The 23,622-nt window shown below is 37.6% G+C and overlaps 1 protein-coding gene across 1 annotated transcript in view; it reads left to right on the top strand.

Moving 5' to 3' along the window:
- The window catches only part of WWC1 (WW and C2 domain containing 1), a 425,359-nt gene that overhangs the window by 350,190 nt on the left and 51,547 nt on the right, over window positions 1-23,622 (top strand). Inside the window, exons 17-18 of the mRNA XM_053718574.1 lie at window positions 8,343-8,440; window positions 23,272-23,407. Coding sequence (XP_053574549.1) covers window positions 8,343-8,440; window positions 23,272-23,407 — 234 coding nt within the window. The remainder of the gene's footprint in view (window positions 1-8,342; window positions 8,441-23,271; window positions 23,408-23,622) is intronic.

Raw genomic sequence — 23,622 nt, 5'->3', positions numbered from 1 at the left:
TCCGCCACCTCAGAGGTGGAGGATGAGTTAAGGAGCAGCGGTCTTAAAGGGACATTCCGGTCAAAATTTAAATGCACATAGATTAATTACATCTTTGAATAGAAACATATTTGCAAGATACATGTATTAGCAAAAATGCTTCTAGTAAATGTTATCACTATTTTAGTGTTAACATATTTCTCTGCACGTGCATGTGATGCATAGCTAGATATTCTCAGTGCACCAGCATTTTAAATACTGCAGCTGCTCAGATCATCACTGGGGTTTGTATAATGTCAGCAATTAACAAATTTAGTTATTACCAGATGGTACAAGCACCTTAGGCTCTCTGAGCAAGTGCTGAGTTTAAAATGCTGGTGCACGGTGCATACTTGAATACACTTTTGAAACAGTTATAGTTTTTATTAGAAGCATTTTTGCTAATACATGTATATGACAAAATCGTTTCTATTCAATACCGCAATGCACCCATGTTGTTTCCAATTTTGGCTGGAATATCCCTTTAAGACCGCTGATTCTTAACTTCTGATTCTGGCGAGCCGGAAGGCTTGCACGGAATGAGCAGCATACGCTGATTAATAAATCGGCCCCATAGTGCTCATTAAAAAAACTTTATTGTCCACAAAAATACACTTGGAGATTTTATTTATTCTACCAGTGTTATAAACAAAAGTTTTCAATTTTAAAACTAAGTACTGTACAAAATACAATGACTTTGCTGCACAAAATAAGCTGTTATTATACCATAAGGGCTAATCATTTGACTGTGCTAAAATAACTGTGACCAGATCCCTCGGTAGTGTCTGGCAATAAAACTACTGGAGTTTATCACATACAGCTATTAGAAATAAACTGATAAAGCACTCTTTAGTCATAGTTTCTAAAATACTGATGCAAATAAGAGGCAAATTATATCAGAGTAAAGAGGGAAAAGCTTCAAACTGATACACAAAGCAAGAACTAGCACACTGAATATAACCATGTTATCAGCCATACCAAAACTTGTGTAGCCGTCTGGTATACACAAAGCAAGAAATAGCACACTGAATATAACCATGTTATCAGCCATACCAAAACTTGTGTAGCCGTCTGGTATACACAAAGCAAGAACTAGCACACTGAATATAACCATGTTATCAGCCATACCAAAACTTGTGTAGCCTTCTGGTATACACAAAGCAAGAACTAGCACACTGAATATAACCATGTTATCAGCCATACCAAAACTTGTGTAGCCTTCTGGTATACACAAAGCAAGAAATAGCACACTGAATATAACCATGTTATCAGCCATACCAAAACTTGTGTAGCCGTCTGGTATACACAAAGCAAGAAATAGCACACTGAATATAACCATGTTATCAGCCATACCAAAACTTGTGTAGCCGTCTGGTATACACAAAGCAAGAAATAGCACACTGAATATAACCATGTTATCAGCCATACCAAAACTTGTGTAGCCGTCTGGTATACACAAAGCAAGAACTAGCACACTGAATATAACCATGTTATCAGCCATACCAAAACTTGTGTAGCCGTCTGGTATACACAAAGCAAGAAATAGCACACTGAATATAACCATGTTATCAGCCATACCAAAACTTGTGTAGCCTTCTGGTATATACAAAGCAAGAAATAGCACACTGAATATAACCATGTTATCAGCCATACCAAAACTTGTGTAGCCTTCTGGTATACACAAAGCAAGAACTAGCACACTGAATATAACCATGTTATCAGCCATACCAAAACTTGTGTAGCCTTCTGGTATACACAAAGCAAGAAATAGCACACTGAATATAACCATGTTATCAGCCATACCAAAACTTGTGTAGCCGTCTGGTATACACAAAGCAAGAACTAGCACACTGAATATAACCATGTTATCAGCCATACCAAAACTTGTGTAGCCTTCTGGTATACACAAAGCAAGAAATAGCACACTGAATATAACCATGTTATCAGCCATACCAAAACTTGTGTAGCCTTCTGGTATACACAAAGCAAGAACTAGCACACTGAATATAACCATGTTATCAGCCATACCAAAACTTGTGTAGCCTTCTGGTATACACAAAGCAAGAACTAGCACACTGAATATAACCATGTTATCAGCCATACCAAAACTTGTGTAGCCTTCTGGTATACACAAAGCAAGAAATAGCACACTGAATATAACCATGTTATCAGCCATACCAAAACTTGTGTAGCCTTCTGGTATACACAAAGCAAGAACTAGCACACTGAATATAACCATGTTATCAGCCATACCAAAACTTGTGTAGCCTTCTGGTATACACAAAGCAAGAACTAGCACACTGAATATAACCATGTTATCAGCCATACCAAAACTTGTGTAGCCGTCTGGTATACACAAAGCAAGAACTAGCACACTGAATATAACCATGTTATCAGCCATACCAAAACTTGTGTAGCCTTCTGGTATACACAAAGCAAGAACTAGCACACTGAATATAACCATGTTATCAGCCATACCAAAACTTGTGTAGCCTTCTGGTATACACAAAGCAAGAACTAGCACACTGAATATAACCATGTTATCAGCCATACCAAAACTTGTGTAGCCTTCTGGTATACACAAAGCAAGAACTAGCACACTGAATATAACCATGTTATCAGCCATACCAAAACTTGTGTAGCCTTCTGGTATACACAAAGCAAGAACTAGCACACTGAATATAACCATGTTATCAGCCATACCAAAACTTGTGTAGCCTTCTGGTATAGACAAAGCAAGAACTAGCACACTGAATATAACCATGTTATCAGCCATACCAAAACTTGTGTAGCCTTCTGGTATACACAAAGCAAGAACTAGCACAGTGAATATAACCATGTTATCAGCCATACCAAAACTTGTGTAGCCTTCTGGTATACACAAAGCAAGAACTAGCACACTGAATATAACCATGTTATCAGCCATACCAAAACATGTGTAGCCTTCTGGTATACACAAAGCAAGAACTAGCACACTGAATATAACCATGTTATCAGCCATACCAAAACTTGTGTAGCCTTCTGGTATACACAAAGCAAGAACTAGCACACTGAATATAACCATGTTATCAGCCATACCAAAACTTGTGTAGCCTTCTGGTATACACAAAGCAAGAACTAGCACACTGAATATAACCATGTTATCAGCCATACCAAAACTTGTGTAGCCTTCTGGTATACACAAAGCAAGAACTAGCACACTGAATATAACCATGTTATCAGCCATACCAAAACTTGTGTAGCCGTCTGGTATACACAAAGCAAGAACTAGCACACTGAATATAACCATGTTATCAGCCATACCAAAACTTGTGTAGCCTTCTGGTATACACAAAGCAAGAAATAGCACACTGAATATAACCATGTTATCAGCCATACCAAAACTTGTGTAGCCTTCTGGTATACACAAAGCAAGAACTAGCACACTGAATATAACCATGTTATCAGCCATACCAAAACTTGTGTAGCCTTCTGGTATACACAAAGCAAGAAATAGCACACTGAATATAACCATGTTATCAGCCATACCAAAACTTGTGTAGCCTTCTGGTATACACAAAGCAAGAAATAGCACACTGAATATAACCATGTTATCAGCCATACCAAAACTTGTGTAGCCTTCTGGTATACACAAAGCAAGAACTAGCACACTGAATATAACCATGTTATCAGCCATACCAAAACTTGTGTAGCCTTCTGGTATACACAAAGCAAGAAATAGCACACTGAATATAACCATGTTATCAGCCATACCAAAACTTTTGTAGCCTTCTGGTATACACAAAGCAAGAACTAGCACACTGAATATAACCATGTTATCAGCCATACCAAAACTTGTGTAGCCTTCTGGTATACACAAAGCAAGAACTAGCACACTGAATATAACCATGTTATCAGCCATACCAAAACTTGTGTAGCCTTCTGGTATACACAAAGCAAGAACTAGCACACTGAATATAACCATGTTATCAGCCATACCAAAACTTGTGTAGCCTTCTGGTATACACAAAGCAAGAACTAGCACACTGAATATAACCATGTTATCAGCCATACCAAAACTTGTGTAGCCTTCTGGTATACACAAAGCAAGAACTAGCACACTGAATATAACCATGTTATCAGCCATACCAAAACTTGTGTAGCCTTCTGGTATACACAAAGCAAGAAATAGCACACTGAATATAACCATGTTATCAGCCATACCAAAACTTGTGTAGCCTTCTGGTATAAACAAAGCAAGAAATAGCACACTGAATATAACCATGTTATCAGCCATACCAAAACTTGTGTAGCCTTCTGGTATACACAAAGCAAGAACTAGCACACTGAATATAACCATGTTATCAGCCATACCAAAACTTGTGTAGCCTTCTGGTATACACAAAGCAAGAACTAGCACACTGAATATAACCATGTTATCAGCCATACCAAAACTTGTGTAGCCTTCTGGTATACACAAAGCAAGAACTAGCACACTGAATATAACCATGTTATCAGCCATACCAAAACTTGTGTAGCCTTCTGGTATACACAAAGCAAGAACTAGCACACTGAATATAACCATGTTATCAGCCATACAAAACTTGTGTAGCCGTCTGGTATACACAAAGCAAGAACTAGCACACTGAATATAACCATGTTATCAGCCATACCAAAACTTGTGTAGCCTTCTGGTATACACAAAGCAAGAACTAGCACACTGAATATAACCATGTTATCAGCCATACCAAAACTTGTGTAGCCGTCTGGGTATTTACATATTGTTGTTTATTATTATTATTATTATTATTATTATTATCTACAGATTTTCCTTGTGGGACTCATAGCAGCACTACAATCCTCATTCACAGCAGCAGGCACTATAAGTTAAAGGGACACAAAACACCATTTTTTTTTCTTTCATGATTCAGATAGAGTATACAAATTTAAACAACATTTCAATTTAGTTTAATTATCTAATTTTCTTCATTCTTTAGATATCCTTTGTTGAAGAAATAGCAATGCACATGGGTTAGCCAATCACATGAGGCATCTATATGCAGCCACCAATCAGCTTCTACTTTTCAACAAATTATATAAAGAGAATGAAGCAAATTAGATAATAGAAGTACATTAGAGAGTTGTTTAAAATTGGATGCTCTTTCTAAATCATTAAAGAAAAATGTGGGTTTCATGTATCTTTAAAAGTTTACCCTAACATTTTCTCCCTTTACATTTGTTCCTAATGATCCATTTTACCTGCTGGAGTGTATTACATTTTTTACAAATAACTTCTTTAAGTTTCTATCAACAATTAAAATAGTGGATTCTGCCTGTGGTACCCCTACCTAGGCTATAAAAAAGCTGTGTAAACATAGCCAGCAGAAGAATTTACACTTCCAGTGGGAGGTAGGTGAGATAGTAGGTGAGATAAGTAATAAAATGTTAATTTTCAATTGTTCTTTCTAAGTATTGGGATTTGGCATACAAACAGAGATAAGCTTTTGTGTGTAAAGAAAGTGATAACATAAGGAGATCTACAAGCTCATTTCATATACAAAATTTAACCTAACAAAACCAGCTATTTCATATACAAAATTAAACCTAAACAAGCAATTTCTCATATGTTTTATACCCTGCTGCTGGGATAACAAGTCATTGGAAACACATTAAAGGAGAAACAATTTTACAGTATACTGCCCTTTTAAAATTTCCCTTTTATTATGTAGCCGCACAAAAAAACAAAACAAATATATAGGCAAGCACAGTGGCTATAGATAGAGAAAGATCATCTGACGCATTTCACTCCCAACCAACCTTAGTGCTTTCTCTGTGTGAGCTGTCTTTATCTTTAGCCATTATACTTGTCTCTAAATGTGTGATGTTATACGTGTGCATAACAAAATTGGAGTTTTAACATGCAGTGCCTCCTGTTTAAATGGATCTCTGAAGATTGCAAGGTCTCTTTGAGTCCCAGAAGTAAAGCGTCTTTTTATCTACAGAGAGGGTGGTTTGGATTATGGGGAGTGGGAATTCCCTGTGAGGTCATGGAGCAAACAATGGAATGTGAGATACAACTTAAGTTTGCACATTTGATTTCCTTCTCACCCACATGAGTAAAATGATGCTTTCGAGTTTCTTGGTTATTTTGTCTCAAACAATAATGTAATTGTTCCATGTTCTGTGCACTGTTCTAGGTATCTTTATCTTATACAAGGTTCCCTGTCTAATAATGTCCTCCCTCCATCCTTCCCTATGCAGGCTATCCAGAGCTCATACATCATATTTGTTAACCCTTTTATTTACATCCCTTGCCAAACATTGCTTGAGTACACAAAAGGGACAGTTAAGTTAAAATTAAACTTTATTAGTCAGAGTGTTCAATTAAAATAAAAACATTCAAATTTACTACTATCACATGTCCTTCATTTTCTTGGTATCCTTTGTTGAAGGGGAGATCTAGAAAAGCTCAGGACTGTATATGTGTCTTTAGCATTCTGACAGCATCATTTGCAACAATGTATAGCATTGCTGCAAACACTGTAGCAAACACTTCTACCATAGAATGCAAAGGACACATTCCTGCTTCTAAACCTACCTATTTTTAATCTTCATAAAAAAGTACCAACAGAACAAAAGAAATCTGATTAACAAGTATCTCAAAGAGTTTGTAAAAGTGCATGTTCTATCTTAAACATGGAAGTTTAATTTTTAAGAAGTCTTGTGTTTTTAAATAGACTGTTATTGTTAAAAAAATAGCATTTTAAAAGTGTATATTTAATATACAATCTCTAATTATAAGAACAGAATGATGTGGTGAAATTACAGTCAGAATGTGTTTACTTATTTATACTGTACACAAATGTTATTTTGTAAAAGGGTAATTCATGGTTCACTCTGCACATTGCTTTAATACATTTTAGGATTATGTGCATTTTTTATAAAGCCTTTAAACTAGAGTCTTCTGTGTTTTCTTTTTAATTTTGCACAGGGTATGGTTTTTTGATATACTGTATATTACACCAGAAGTCTTTTGTAACTTATATTAATGACCCATCTACTGCCACACAACAGAAACCCAAAACCACTTGTACATACAAAGAAAGGGCAAACTGAAAGACCTCCTTGTTCTCTGACCTTATGGTTCACTAGATATGTTGCAGTGTACATTTTCAGTTCTTTTTAATGAAACAGATATAAGAGACCAAGACAATCATATGTGCCCCAAGTCTCAGCTACTTTCCAATGAAGTTGTGGAATTTTATGACTTGCTTGAAATATTTGTGTGTTTTTTCTGCATTTACTTTGTAAACTAGAAATATATGGAAAAAAATGTGTAATTGTTAGGGATAGGTGAATATTTAAACATTTTCATTTGTAATCTTAAAGGGACATTGCACACTAGATTTTTCTTTGCATAAGTGTTTAGGTAGATGATCCATTTATATAGCCCATTTGGTAGTGTTTTTATAAAAATGTATAGTTTTGATTATTTTTAAGAACATTGTGCTGATATTCAGACTCCTAACCAAGCCCCACAGTGCCAGATGTATACGCGCGTTTACAGATTCCTGCAGGCTCCTGTTTAGGATATCTGTCTTTTCATATGCAGGGAAGGTGGGAGGGGGGAGTTTGTGCTCTTTTTGTTTACCTAGCCCCTTTCAGTGGGTGTCCCAGACTACCTCATCAACAGTGCTTAGCTGGGAGCTTCTAAGTAAGTTTTTAAAAGTTTTTTTACTGGATTTTTAGATCAGTATCTGTGCATATTCTTCTTTATAGTAGTCTCTATTACATGCAGTTATATGAAAATTGGTGTATACTGTCCCTTTAACTATGATTGGTTTTACTAGAAGCATTTTTGCAAATAAAAGACAGAAGAACATTGCAAAAATGTTTCTATTAAAAAAAGTAAAATACACTCATGCACATTTCAGTTTTTACTATTATTTTCCTTTAACTAAAGCCCTATAGCAGGGGTGTCCAAACTTTGCTCTCCAGAGGTTTTGGAACTACATTTCCCATGATGCTCAGCTAGATAAAATGCTGGCTGAGCATCATCGGAAATGTAGTTCCAAAACCTCTGGAGAGCCAAGTTTGGACACCCCTGCCCTATAGGTTAATATATATTTTCTTCCATAAAGGTTGTATGAGTCCACAATCCATTACTCCTGGGAATTACATTCCCTACCACTAGGAGGAGACAAATATTTCCAAATCCCACAAGCTCTATATAACGCCTCCCAGCTCTATGGTAGTTAGTCTTATCTTTGTCTCTGCTGGAAATATCTAATGTATGTATGGAGTCAAGAATTAGGAGATTGAACTAAACTGTTGTTTTCTTTCAGCATTCTGTTTGTGCACTTCTTGAACAGACGGCTGCTGAACTGGAGGCTGTAGAAAAGAGCCTTGAGCAGAGCAGAAACAATGTCATTGAAGAGGATTGGTAAGTAAAACATTTTTTTATACAGCCCATATTTGTATGTGCAGGTGGGCAAATAAAATATGTAATTAGACCTATAATATACTTATCTATAATTTATACATATGCACCCAAACACTATGACTTGGCACAACATTGTACTACTGTAAGAAGCTAAATAGCCTGATGCAATGTGCTTTCAAATGCACAGGAAGAGCGGCACAAGTCATACCATGCACAATTTAAATGGTCATAAAAATAAAAAATTCACCATGTTGATAGAGCAGGTTGTCTTTTAAAATAAGTGTGTTTTATATTTGGCGTGAAAGTCAAAATGAAGCTTTCCAGATTCAGAAATAGAGCTCCATTTATCAAGCTGTGAAGGCAGCTGTGAGCCCTTGCAGTGCAGGCTCCTGCACACCATGACAAGGCCGGACAGGTTCCTAGCTGGGAATCTTGTGCACCCTACATTTGATTTATGGGCCCATAGCATGCAATTTTAAAAAATCCAATTCACTTTCATTATCAAATGTTCTTTGTTCTCTTGGTATCCCTTGTTGAAGACCATATATAGATATGCTGATTAGCGTGCTCATCTCTTGAGAACTACACAGCAGCAGTGTTTGCAACAATATATAACATTTAAACACTGCTTCCATATAGTGCTTAAAGTGAATGTAAATTTAGATGATAAAGTGCCCGTTTTTTAAAAATCCGATTAAAAACAGGGGCACTTTAATTCATCAAAATTTACATTTCACTTGTGTTGTGAAAATACTTACCTTTTAATCTTGACAGCCGCTCCAGCGATTCCCCCGGTCATCGCAAGCCTCTTCATACGTCAGAAATGATGGATCGGTCATCCTCCAATAACGGCTTTCCATCTGATTCAACACCGTGTTTGGAGGAGGTTTCCTCATTTTAGACCCGGAAAGAGGCTTTGCGACGGGCGGGGGAAGCGATGCAGATTAAAGTGAAATGTAAATTTTGATGAATTAAGATGCCCCTGTTTTTAATTGGATTTTTAAAAACCGGGCTCTTTATCATCTAAATTTACATTCACTTTAAGACCTCTACCTATTTATGCTCTTAAACACATAATACCAAGAGATTTAAAGGGACATGAAACCCCCCAAATAAAATTGTGACTCAGGTAGAGCATATCATTTTAAACAACTTTCCACTTTACTATTATTATTTTGCTTCATTCTCTTGGTATCCGTTACTGAAGGAGCAGCAATGCACTACTGGGAGCTAACTGAACACATAGGTAAGCCAATAATACAATGTATATAGCCACCAATCAGCAGCTAGGTCCCATCTCCTGAGCCAAACTATATATGTTTTTCAACAAAGGATACCAAGAAACAAAGCAAATTGGATAATAAAAGTAAATTGGAAAGGTGTTTAAAAATGCTTGCATACAAAGAGAGAAGCGCTCTACCAGGAACGAACAACAGCTCATCAGCTAGTTCTATGGCGATTTACCACCCGGAAGCAGCCTCTTTTAGACTAGTGTGCTTTTCACAGAGGAAAACTTTCCTGAAGTATTTCAGTCTGATCCCGCCAATCAAGGTCAGTCCAGCCCCGAAATACCAGGCAATTCTCCTCTGAACAAGGAACATGACAACCCCAGATGATCGTTTCGGCCTCGTCAGTGAGATGCAGCCACATTCCTCTAAGCAGCCTGGGCAAGGAGTCCACGTCTGGTTCCCCCAACACCCATAGGGAGACTTCCCCAGGGTCATATTAATTTGCATACAAAGTGTATGCAAATCAGTGTGCTTAGAGGAATGTGGCTGCACCTCACTGACGAGGCCCATAGGAGGCCGAAACGATCGTCTGGGGTTGTCATGTTCCTTGTTCAGAGGAGAATTGCCTGGTATTTCGGGGCTGGACTGACCTTACTTGGCAGGATCAGACTGATATTCTTCAGGAAAGTTTTCCTCTGTGAAAAGCACACTGGTCTAAAAGAGGCTGCTTCCGGGTGGTAAATCGCCATAGAACTAGCTGATGAGCTGTTGTTCGTTCCTGGTAGAGCGTTTCTCTCTTCATATGCAAATTATTATGACCCTGGGGAAGTCTCCCTATGGGAGATGGGGAAACCAGACGTGGACTCCTTGCCCAGTGTGCTTAGAGGAATGTGGCTGCACCTCACTGACGAGGCCCACAATAGGCCGAAATGATCAGCTGAGGTTGCTTCTCGGGCCTTTGGCTTGGATCAACTGCAGTTTTCTGTGCTTGGGTCTTGGTCTTGGTTTGCTGCCTGGAGACCTGCCCCTTCGGCCTGGGGTCCTTTCCCTTTGGGGTTTGGGCTCCTGCTGCTATTGGGGGGGTGGCTACTCCTTAGGCGTAGAGCAACTGGGTAGTAGGGCCGTCCCCTTGGCCTTGTGGCATCGTCCCTGGACTTCAGCCACATGCTGCTTTTGGGGGGGCGCTCTGAAATCCAGCCTAAAGAGGCAATAGGGCAAATATGGCTACCAATGTGCCAAATGTTCCCCATACACTTCAGGTGTTGATTTCTGAGGACTTTCGAGAGAAGATTGGTTTGGCTCATGTCCAGCAGGTGGTTTTGGAGGGTGTTTTGAAGATGCCAAGAGCAAGTTTGCATTGTGTTCAGTCATTCCCTTCAAGAGGGATTTTTGATGTGGCTTTCACCGATGAGCATTATTTACAGACCTGCTATCAACGGACTATTGATATGGCTGCTGCTCCAGAGTTGGTTGGCATGAAATTTGTTGCCTGTGTGCAGAGGGAGAGAAGAATCCCGGTGACAGTACATATGTACAACCCTTGGGTCACTGATGTGGAAATTCGTCTGTTTCTTTGTCGCTACTTTGATGATGTTCAAGGAGGTAGCAAGCTGAAGAATCAGTTTGGGACTTTCAATGGAAAGCGCAGGTTCTGGGTGCGGTTTGTGCCTGATGAATTAGGTATTGGTGGAAAGAAACACCCTCCACAGACTTTCGCCATTGGTGGAAATAGAGGTTTCCTATACTATGATGACATGCCTCTTTTTTGCCGTAGTTGCAACATGTTTGGGCACATTGCTAAATATTGCCCAGGTGCCAGTTGTCGAAATTGCGGTGAGGAGGATCATCTTGTTGCCCACTGTAGTAAACGCTGGACTTGTGACCTGTGTGGTTCTTCAAGTCATCTGTGCAGGATGTGTCCTTTGATGATGTTGCAGGGGCTTGATAGAGTGAAGCCTTCCTATGCTGATGTTGCAAAAAAAACATCTTCAGTTGCAGTTGAGCCATCTGTGAATGAGGAAGAGGTCTCTGATGAGGCATTGAACTCTATATTACCTCTTTTGTGCAAGAAAACATAATTTATGTAAGAACTTACCTGATAAATTCATTTCTTTCATATTAGCAAGAGTCCATGAGCTAGTGACGTATGGTATATACATTCCTACCAGGAGGGGCAAAGTTTCCCAAACCTTAAAATGCCTATAAATACACCCCTCGCCACACCCACAAATCAGTTTAACGAATAGCCAAGAAGTGGGGTGATAAGAAAAAAGTGCGAAAGCATATAAAATAAGGAATTGGAATAATTGTGCTTTATACAAAAAAATCATAACCACCACAAAAAGGGTGGGCCTCATGGACTCTTGCTAATATGAAAGAAATGAATTTATCAGGTAAGTTCTTACATAAATTATGTTTTCTTTCATGTAATTAGCAAGAGTCCATGAGCTAGTGACGTATGGGATAATGACTACCCAAGATGTGGATCTTTCCACGCAAGAGTCACTAGAGAGGGAGGGATAAAATAAAGACAGCCAATTCCTGCTGAAAATAATCCACACCCAAAATAAAGTTTAATGAAAACATAAGCAGAAGATTCAAACTGAAACCGCTGCCTGAAGTACTTTTCTACCAAAAACTGCTTCAGAAGAAGAAAACACATCAAAATGGTAGAATTTAGTAAAAGTATGCAAAGAGGACATAGTTGCTGCTTTGCAAAACTGATCAACCGAAGCTTCATTCCTAAACGCCCAGGAAGTAGAAACTGACCTAGTAGAATGAGCTGTAATCCTTTGAGGCGGAGTTTTACCCGACTCGACATAGGCATGATGAATTAAAGATTTCAACCAAGATGCCAAAGAAATGGCAGAAGCTTTCTGGCTTTTTCTAGAACCAGAAAAGATGAAAAATAGACTAGAAGTCTTTCGGAAAGACTTAGTAGCTTCAACATAATATTACAAAGCTCTAACAGCATCCAAAGAATGCAATGATTTCTCCTTAGAATTCTTAGGATTAGGACATAATGAAGGAACCACAATTTCTCTACTAATGTTGTTAGAATACACAACCTTAGGAAAAAATTCAAAAGAAGTTCGCAACACCGCCTTATCCTGATGAAAAATCAGAAAAGGAGACTCACAAGAAAGAGCAGATAATTCAGAGACTCTTCTGGCAGAAGAGATGGCCAAAAGAAACAAAACTTTCCAATAAAGAAGTTTAATGTCCAAATGAATGCATGGGTTCAAAAGGAGGAGCTAGAAGAGCCCCCAGAACCAAATTCAAACTCCAAGGAGGAGAAATTGACTGAATGACAGGTTTTATACGAACCAAGTCTTGTACAAAACAATGAATATCAGGAAGATTAGCAATCTTTCTGTGAAAAAGAACAGAAAGGGCAGAGATTTGTCCTGTCAAGGAACTTGCGGACAAACCTTTATCTAAACCATCCTGAAGAAACTGTAAAAAAAAATTCTCGGAATTCTAAAAAGAATGCCAGGAAAAATGATGAGAAGACACTAAGAAATATAAGTCTTCCAGACTCTATAATATATCTCTCTAGATACAGATTTACGAGCCTGTAACATAGTATTAATCACAGAGTCAGAGAAACCTCTTTGACCAAGAATCAAGCGTTCAATCTCCATACCCTTAAATTTAAAGATTTGAGATCCTGATGGAAAAAAAGGACCTTGCGACAGAAGGTCTGGTCTTAACGGAAGAGCCCACGGTTGGCAAGAGGCCATCCGAAAAAGAATCCGTCCATGCTGGAGCTACCAGCAGAACAAACGAGCATTCCTTCAGAATCTTGGAGATTACTCTTGGAAGAAGAACTAGAGGCGGAGAGATATAGGCAGGATGATACTTCCAAGGAAGTGATAATGCATTCACTGCCTCCGCCTGAGGATCCCGGGGTCTGAACAGATACCTGGGAAGTTTCTTGTTTAGATGAGAAACCATCAGATCTATTTCTGGAAGTTCCCACATTTGAACAATCTGTAGAAATACCTCTGGGTGAAAAGACCATTCGCCCGGATACAACGTTTGACGACTGAGATAATCCGCTTGCTAATTGTCTATACCTGGGAAATGAACCGCAGAGATTAGACAGGAGCTGGATTCCGCCCAAACCAGAATTCGAGATACTTCTTTCATAGCCAGAGGACTGTGAGTCCCTCCTTAATGATTGATGTATGCCACAGTTGTGACATTGTCTGAAAACAAATGAACGACTCTCTCTTCAGAAGAGGCCAAGACTGAAGAGCTCTGAAAATTGCACTGAGTTCCAAAATATTGATCGGTAATCTCACCTCCTGAGATTCCCAAACCCCTTGTGCCGTCAGAGACCCCCACACAGCTCCCCAACCTGTAAGACTTGCATCTGTTGAAATTACAGTCCAGGTCGGAAGAACAAAAGAAGGCCCCTGAACTAAACGATGGTGATCTGTCCACCACGTCAGAGAGTGTCGTACAATCGGTTTTAAAGATATTAATTGAGATATCTTTGTGTAATCCCTGCACCATTGGTTCAGCATACAGAGCTGAAGAGGTCGCATGTGAAAATGAGCAAAGGAGATCGCGTCCGATGCAGCAGTCATAAGACCTAAAATTTCCATGCATAAGGCTACCAAAGGGAATGATTGTGACTGAAGGTTTTGACAAGCTGATATCAATGTTAGACTTCTCTTGTCTGACAAAGACAGAGTCATAGACACTGAATCTACCTGGAAACCTAAAAAGGTTACCCTTGTCTGAGGAATCAATGAACTTTTTGGTAAATTGATCCTCCAACCATGATCTTGACGAAGCAACACAAGTCGATTCGTATGAGATTCTGTTAAATGTGAAGACTGAGCAAGTACCAAGATATCGTCCAAATAAGGAAATACCAATACCCTGTTCTCTGAATACAGACAGAAGGGCACCGAGAACCTTTGTAAAAATTCTTGGAGCTGATGCTAAGCCAAACGGTAGAGCCACAAAACTGGTAATGCTTGTCTAAAAAAGAGAATCTCAGAAACTAAAAGTGATCTGGATGAATCGGAATATGCAGATATGCATCCTGTAAATCTATTGTAGACATATAATGCCCTTGCTGAACAAAAGGCAGGATAGTCCTTACAGCTACCATCTTGAATGTTGGTATCCTTACATAACGATTCAATATTGATAGATCCGGAACTGGTCTGAAGGAATTGACCTTCTTTGGTACAATGAAGAGATAGAATAAAACCCCAGCCCCTGTTCCAGAACTGGAACTGGCATAATTACTCCAGCCAACTCTAGATCTGAAACACATTTCAGAAATGCTTGAGCCTTTGCTGGGTTTACTGGGACACGGGAAAGAAAAAAATCTCTTTGCAGGAGGCCTTAACTTGAAGCCAATTCTGTACCCTTCTGAAACAATGTTCTGAAACCAGAGATTGTGAACGGAATTGATCCAAATTTCTTTGAAAAGAACGTAAACTGCCCCATACCAGCTGAGCTGGAATGAGGGCCGCACCTTCATGGGGACTTAGGAGCTGGCTTTGGGTTTCTATAAGGCTTGGATATATTCCAAAGTGAAGAAGGTTTCCAAACTGATACCGCTCCTGAGGATGAAGGATCAGGCTTTTGTTCCTTGTTGTGATGAAAGGAACGAAAACAATTATTAGACCTAAATTTACCTCAGATTTTTTATCCTGTGGTAAAAAAGTTCCCTTCCTTCCAGTAACAGTTGAGATAAAAGAATCCAACTGATAACCGAATAATTTATTACCCTGGAAAGAAAGGGATAGCAAAGTTGACTTAGAAGACATATCAGCATTCCAAGTTTTAAGCCATAAAGCTCTTTTAGCTAAAATAGTTAGAGACATATACCTGACATCAATTCTAATGATATCAAAGATGGCATCACAAATAAAATAATTAGCATGTTATAGAATAATAATGCTATGAGAATTATGATCTGTTACTTGTTGCGCTAAAGCTTCTAACCAAAAAGTTGAAGCTGCAGCAACATCCGCTAAAAATATAGCAGGAGTAGAGACAGCCCCATTAACCTTAGGGATTTTGTCCCAAATTCTAATCTGTCAGATGGCACAGGATATAATTGCTTAAAACGTTTTAAAAGGAGTAAACGAATTACCCAAATTATTCCATTCCCTGGAAATTACTTCAGAAATAGCATCAGGGACAGGAAACACTTCTGGAATAACTACAGGAGATTTAAAAACCTTATTTAAACGTTTAGTTTTAGTATCAAGAGGACCAGAATCCTCTATTTCTAATGCAATTAATACTTCTTTAAATAAAGAACGAATAAATTCCATCTTGAACAAATACAAAGATTTATCAGCATCAACCTCTGAGACAGAAACCTCTGAACCAGAAGAACCATTATCAGTATCAGAATGATGATGTTCATTTAAAAATTCATCTGAAAAAAGAGAAGTTTTAAAAGACTTTTATGTATACTAGAAGGAGAAATAACAGACATAGCCTTCTTAATGGATTTAGAAACAAAACTCAGGAACACTCTGAGTATTAGATGTTGACGGAACAGCAACAGGTAATGTAACAGTACTAAAGGAAATTTTATCTGCATTAACAAGTTTGTCATAACATTTAATACAAACAACAGCTGAAGGAACAGATACCAAAAGTGATACACTTAGCTTTGGTAGCTCCAGCACCGGGCAGCGATTTTCCTGAAGTATCTTCTGACTCAGTTGCAACGTGGAACATCTTGCGATATGTAATAGAAAAAACAACATATAAAGCAAAATTGATCAAATTCCTTAAATGACAGTTTCAGGAATGGGAAAAAAATGCCAGTGAACAAGCTTCTAGCAACCAGAAGCAATAAATAATGAGACTTAAATAATGTGGAGACAAAAGTGACGCCCATATTTTTTTTAGCGCCAAATAAGACGCCCACATTATTTGGCGCCTAAATGCTTTTGGCGCCAAAAATGACGCCACATCCGGAACGCCGACACTTTTGACGCAAAAGAACGTCAAAAATGACGCAACTTCCGGCGACACGTATGACGCCGGAAACAGAAAAAAATTTTGCGCCAAAAAGTCCACGCCAAGAATGACGCAATAAAATGAAGCATTTTCAGCCCCCGCGAGCCTAACAGCCCACAGGGAAAAAGTCAAATTTTTTAAGGTAAGAAAAAATGATTGATTCAAATGCATTATCCCAAATATGAAACTGACTGTCTGAAAATAAGGAATGATGAACATCCTGAGTCAAGGCAAATAAATGTTTGAATACATATATTTAGAACTTTATAAAAAAGTGCCCAACCATAGCTTAGAGTGTCACAGAAAATAAGACTTACTTACCCCAGGACACTCATCTACATGTTTGTAGAAAGCCAAACCAGTACTGAAACGAAAATCAGCAGAGGTAATGGTATATATATAAGAGTATATCGTCGATCTGAAAAGGGAGGTAAGAGATGAATCTCTACGACCGATAACAGAGAACCTATGAAATAGACCCCGTAGAAGGAGATCATTGCATTCAAATAGGCAATACTCTCCTCACATCCCTCTGACATTCACTGCACGCTGAGAGGAAAACCGGGCTCCAACCTGCTGCGGAGCGCATATCAACGTAGAATCTAGCACAAACTTACTTCACCACCTCCATAGGAGGCAAAGTTTGTAAAACTGATTTGTGGGTGTGGTGAGGGGTGTATTTATAGGCATTTTAAGGTTTGGGAAACTTTGCCCCTCCTGGTAGGAATGTATATCCCATACGTCACTAGCTCATGGGCTCTTGCTAATTACATGAAAGAAATCTGCATTTGGGGTCCCTGTCAGAGAGGTGTCTGATGCTCCTGTGGTGGTTCCTGTGGCTGAGAAGTTGGAGGAAGCCCAATCTCATCTTCAGGAAGTGGATCTTGCTACATCTAATTTGATAGCTGCTTCAGATGTTCTTGAATCCCTGTTGCCCAATTCTGTGGATGATACTGTTGCTGTTCCTGGGACAGATAATTTTTCCTTTACTGAGTCATCTTGTGATGCTGCTCCTGATGCTGTTCTTGGTGAAGGGGAGAACATTGATTGGTCTGCTGTTGTGTCCTCTAGTTCTGAGGAGGATATGGACACTGAAGGGAAAAAATCTGCCTCCAAGCGAAAAATAGATGCGGATTCTGATGGATGGGAGAGTCCTGATTTGAATCTTCCAGTAGTTAAGGGTGCAGATCCAGATACTACAAGTGATGCTGACTCTTTAATTTCAGAGTTTCCTTCTGTCTCTACTAAAGACGTTCCTTCTGACTCAAGCCAGTGTATAGGTGACTTTTCTGATGCCTCTTCTGTTGGTTATCTAGATAAAAGAGATGTGAACCAACTTGCTGAAGTTACTGGTTATGAGGCTGGCAAGGGGGAGCCTAGGAGGTCGGAACGTCACAGAGGCAGATTTAAAGGATCTCCTTTGAGTCCTAAGAAAAAGAAAGGAAAGAAGAAGTCCTGATGTTATTTCTTTTTTTGTTTTTCTTTAATTTATTTTTGTGATGTTTCTGACCATTTCTTCCCTTAATGTCAGGTGTATGACAACTATAGCAAGGAGAGCTGCAATTTTTAAATTATTATCTGTATGTTCTGCTAATATTTTTTGTTTGCAGGAATGTGGTCTCTCTGAACATCCTAAATGTGCTGACTGGGAATATGGTCCTAAAGTATGGTCTTGTTCTTCTGATAGGAATGGGGGGGTGGGAGTTTTGTTTAAGGGGTTTAGTTTTTCTATCCTTAATGTAGTTCATATTGTCCCAGGTCGGGTACTTTTGGTTAGTTTTAGTTTTTGTGGGACTGTTTTTCGTTTGTTTAATGTATATGCATCTCCAAATAGGGTAGAACGTTTGCTTAATTTTGAAACTTTAAAGTTTTTTTCTGCCAGGTCGAGAGCCAACTTTTTTGGTTGGGGATTTTAATTGTATTATTAAGAATGGGGACAGAGAGGGTGGGAGTGATTGTAGGGTGGATAGCTCAGGGAAGTTTTTACTTGATTTGCTTAAATCTTTCGGTTTGAAGGATGCGTTTGGGTCTGTTTCTTTTTCAGGGGAGGGTTTTACTTTCTTTAGTGATAGTGGTGGGATAAAATCTCGAATTGATTTTTGTTTTTTATCTAAATTTTTGTGTGTTGATGATTTTTCTTTAAAGCGGATGCCCTTTACGGATCATGCCCTTTTGATGTGTAAGGTGAATTGTGATTTGAAGATCAAGTATGGTAAGGGTGTTTGGAAACTGAATGTGGATTTGTTAGAAGATGAGAAGTTTAAGCGTCAGTTTGTTTGGATGTATGAAAGGTGGCGTGAAAGAAAATGTGATTTTAGTAATGTGCTTATGTGGTGGGAATGGTTGAAGGTGGAAATAAAGAGGTTTTTTTATTAAGAAAGGCTGTGAGAAAGCTAGAATGGAAAGGGAGTTGTATGATAAATGGTATCTGAGGTTGTTGTATTTGTATGAATTGAGAAATTGTGGTATTGATGTGCATGAGGAAATTGCTGAAGCAAGAAAGATAGTTTAAAAGTGTATGTATGAAAAAGGAAAGAAAATTGTTTTTATGGCAAGATTGGAGAAAATGGAAAAGGATGAGTCTTGTAGTAAATATTTTTTTAAGAAAGCTTTTGAAGGAAAGACTGGTTTTGTTAGTGTTTTTGATAAGGTTGAGTATGAAGTTAATGGTACGGATGGTGTTTTGCGTGAAGTTCATGAGTTTTACAGTGAGCTGTATAAGTCAAAACGAGATGTTTTATTGGAAAATGAGTTGTTGGAAAACATTGAGGTTAAGTTGGAAAAATATGATAATGATTTGTTAGAAAGGGATCTAAGTTTGGATGAGATTGCAGAGGTTGTTAGGAGTTTTAAGAATGGGAAGGTACCTGGTTGTGATGGTTTGCCTGTTGAATTTTATACTTGTTTTTGGAATTTGATTGGGTGGATATGTTGGATGTTTGTAAGTTTGTTTTTAGAATGAATGTTTTGCCTGTTTCAATGAGGAAAGGTTTGATTGTTTTGTTATTTAAAAAGGGTGATAAGAGAGATGTGAGGAATTGGAAGCCAATTACATTGTTGAATGTTGACTATAAGGTTATTGCAAAGGTGTTGGCAAATAGAATGCGTGGAGTGATTGCTAAGGTTGTGGGTGAAGAGCAAGTGTGTGCTGTTCCTGGGCGTCAGATTTCTGAAAGTTTGTTGTTACTACGTGATGTACTGTGGTATGTGAGGGAGAGGATGAGGTCTGTTGCTATTGTGGATTTTGAAAAAGCGTATGATAGGGTAGTGCATGATTTTATGTTTCATGTTTTAGAACTTTTAGGTTTTTCTGGTAAGATTATTGGATGGTTTAAATGTTTGTATAGTGATATTGTGAGTCAAGTCCAGGTTAATGGTTTTTTGACTGAGGAATTTTGTGTTAAATCTGGAGTGCGTCAAGGATGTCCTTTGTCTCCTGTGTTATTTGTATGTGTCATTGAGCCATTATTAACTAGTTTGAGGAAGGATAAATTAGTTAGAGGTGTGAGTGTTCCTGGTAGTAATGGAAGGTGTTTAAAAGTGATTGGGTATATGGATGATGTGAGTGTGGTATGTGAGACTCAGGCTGGTTTGAGGAGGGTGAAAACTTTAGTTGAATGTTTTTGTATGGCAAGTGGTTTCAGAGTTAATTGGAATAAGTGTAAAGTTAAAGTTTTTGGTAATGATAGGGAGATTGATTCCTGTGGATGGCCTGTGACTGAAGGTGCCATTGAGGTGTTGGGTGTGAAATTTGATGTGGATTTGAAAGGCTTGGAAAGTTGGGAGAATGTTTTTGATAAAGTGAGTAGAAAACTTCAGTTTTGGTCTTTAAGGACTTTATCTTTGGAAGGAAAAATGTTAGTTATTAAATCGGTTTTGATCCCTATTATGTTATATTTGGCGTTAGTTTTTCCGCCACCTGAGAGGATTTTTCGGAGAATTTTGAGAGTGTTGTTTTCTTTTCTCTGGAGTTCTGGTATGGAGCGTTTGAAAAGAGATGTTGTTGTTAAGAGTAAGAATGTTGGTGGTAAGGGTTTTCCAAATGTGGAGAGATTTTTGGCTGTGAAATATGTTAGTAGGTGTGTGGTTCTGAGTGGTAAGGATAGCATGGCTGGTTGTATGGTAAAATATGCTTGTGGAAATGTTTTAAGACGATATGGTTTATTTGAGATTGATAGAAAGAAACCGGTATGTTTTGCTGTTCCGTGGTTTTATGTAAGGGTGGAATGTTGGATTAAAAAATATGGTTTGGAGAATGTTAGTAGGGAGATGTGGTGTGCAAACAGAATGGTGTTGAAAATGTTGGAGAAGAAGGAAGGTCTTGAGTTGATTGGGGGTTTGAATGAAAATGAATGTGTGTTGGTATGGAAAAATGTGTGTAATAAGTATTTGATGAATAGGCAGAAAGATATTAGTTGGATGAGTGTGCATAAGTGTTTGCCAACAAGGGATTTTCAGAGAATGCGTCGTTTAGTGGCTTCAGAAGTGTGTCCTAGAGATGGTTGTTTTCAAAGCGAGAGTGTTATTCATTTGTTTTGGAATTGTGAGTATGCTAGGGATGTTTGGAGAAGTTTGAAAAGGATGATTAAGGGATTGACTGGAGTGCAGTTTTTTACTTTTAATATGATGATGTATGGTTTGTGTGGAAGTGGTGTGGAAAAGGAGAAAGCAAGATTGATATGGTTGTTGGCATGTTGTGTGAAGGAGGTGTTGTGGGATGTGCGTAATATTTTGATTTTTAAGAAAGAGGTAGTTACTGTAGGTAATTGTGTGGGTATGATCCGTGGGAAGTTGTTTTTGTATTTTTCTTTTGATAGGAGGCGATATGGGGAATTAGATTCTGAAGGCATCTGGAAGACAAAGAAGTGGAAGGATTGGATTATTTAGTTTTTTTTTTTTTTTATTATTTTTTTTTTCCTCCAGTTGTTTTTTTTCTGTATTTGAAATATGTTTAATTTTATTTTGTGTGATTATTTAAGTTTAATGTTTGCATTTTGATTTTTTTTTTTTTTTTTTCTGATGACAAAGATTTGGGTCAATATTTCAGTTTTGTAACAAGAGATATTTTGTTTGCATTTGTTATTATGATTTTATTTTGTATATATGCATATATGATTATTTTTCTAATAAAAGAATTAAGAAACGGTAGTCTGGTGTTGTCATGTTCCTTGTTCATAGGAGAATTGCCTGGTATTTCAGGGCTGAACCGACCTTACTTGGTGGGATCAGACTGATGTACTTCAGGAAAGTTCTACTCTGTGAAAAACACACTGGTCTAAAAGAGGTTGTTACTTGGTGGTAAATCGCCATAGAACTAGCTAATGAGCTGTTGTTCGTTCCTGCTAGAGCACTTCTCTCTTTGTATGCAGTTTAAAAATGCATGCTCTATCTGAATGATGAAAGACATGTTTGGGGTTTTATGTCCCTTTAAGTAAATTTTATAATATAAGTAAATTGAAAAGTTTTTGTGTGTGTGTTTTTTTTTTAATGATAAGCTCTATCTGACTTAATTAAAGTTTTACTTTCATGTCAGTTTAAGTAGATGTAGAAAACATAAAGCTATCCTGGATTATAATCATCTGTTCTATGATAGAAGGGATATAAATCTAGTCACAGCTTGCATTTATTTAAATCTTAGAACAAGAACAAAGAGTGGTTTTCTTTGATAAACATAATACTTTTGATTAATAATAAACTGACTCTATATAAAATGATCATCATATGATCTATCATATTGCTACAATTAATTTGCCATGCATACTTTCTGTTATTGTGAAAGCAAATGCTAACCACTACTGAGTCATTGTGCGTCAGTTTCTCGCAGTGACAATGTGAATATGCTGCTCTCGGTTAAGCCTATTATTGTTTGTTGTTAGAGAAAATATTGCTTTGGAATGTTGTTTTATCACTTATTTGTGGTGTAGCCTTAAAATGATAAGATGATGGTTATTTGATATTTTAAATTGTACTTGGCAGTTTATGAAAATTGTCTGATTCTGCAAAGACTATAGTAAATATTTTGAATAGTTCCTATCATTATGATTTTTTTAAATACTTTCAAGTGCCCTTTTGTTATATATTTTGTATGAGTTTATTATGCAGAAGTGCAGAAAATAGCAGCCGGTATAAAACAATATTTTAGGGTGTTTTAGTTATGGAACAAAAAATCTGCAATTAAAAAGAAAATTCCATTTATCCTGTTCCATTAAATGTTTGGAAATTGCACCATCTAGTGGTTTAGTGTTATCATTAACCTTTAAAAATACAGGTAGAAAACCCTTTATCAAAAAGATAGTACAGTATTGCAATTAGAAAGGTAATATTTATTGTTTTAAATAAATATAGACTTTTATTTATTTGCATTTTAGAACACAAAAAAATAAATAAAACAAAGACACAGGCAGAGACGATTGTAACTTACAGGCAGGAAACAAATGTAATTTTAAATACATAATACTGATTAAAAAGTTTGGATTTCAGAATAATTTTGGATTTTGGAATCCAGATTTAGACATTTGTACCTGTAATGTGGATTCTATATACAAGTATAAATATATATTTAAAAAAAAAAAACACCTGTACCTTCTTTACCAGGTCTGAGGAGCAAAATATTGTAGAGGATCAAGACTGTGGTAGTGAAAATGAAGGAGACGAGGAATATGAAGAAAATATACAATGTGAACCAGAAGACTTAAATGTACAAGGGGACTATGAATCAGCACCAGTAAAGGTGAGAAGGTTTATGAATATAGAGAATGTGTTCCCCACAGAACCAAACATTAAAGAAATTTCTAGGATGGGCTGGGCTGGTTTGTGGTTTAATACATTTTCCTTACTTCTTTCACTGTACATCAAAGGTTTACTTGCTAATTGGAATCAAACAAAAGGAGTGTCCCTGTTCCCACAACTAAAGGGTTTGTTTGGGGCCAGTATTTAAAGGATTAA

Source organism: Bombina bombina, chromosome 6 (genome assembly GCF_027579735.1).
Source record: "Bombina bombina isolate aBomBom1 chromosome 6, aBomBom1.pri, whole genome shotgun sequence".
NCBI classification, from domain to species: domain Eukaryota; kingdom Metazoa; phylum Chordata; class Amphibia; order Anura; family Bombinatoridae; genus Bombina; species Bombina bombina.
Note: the sequence above shows the minus strand (reverse complement) of the source record. Positions and strands in the feature narration are given on the sequence as shown.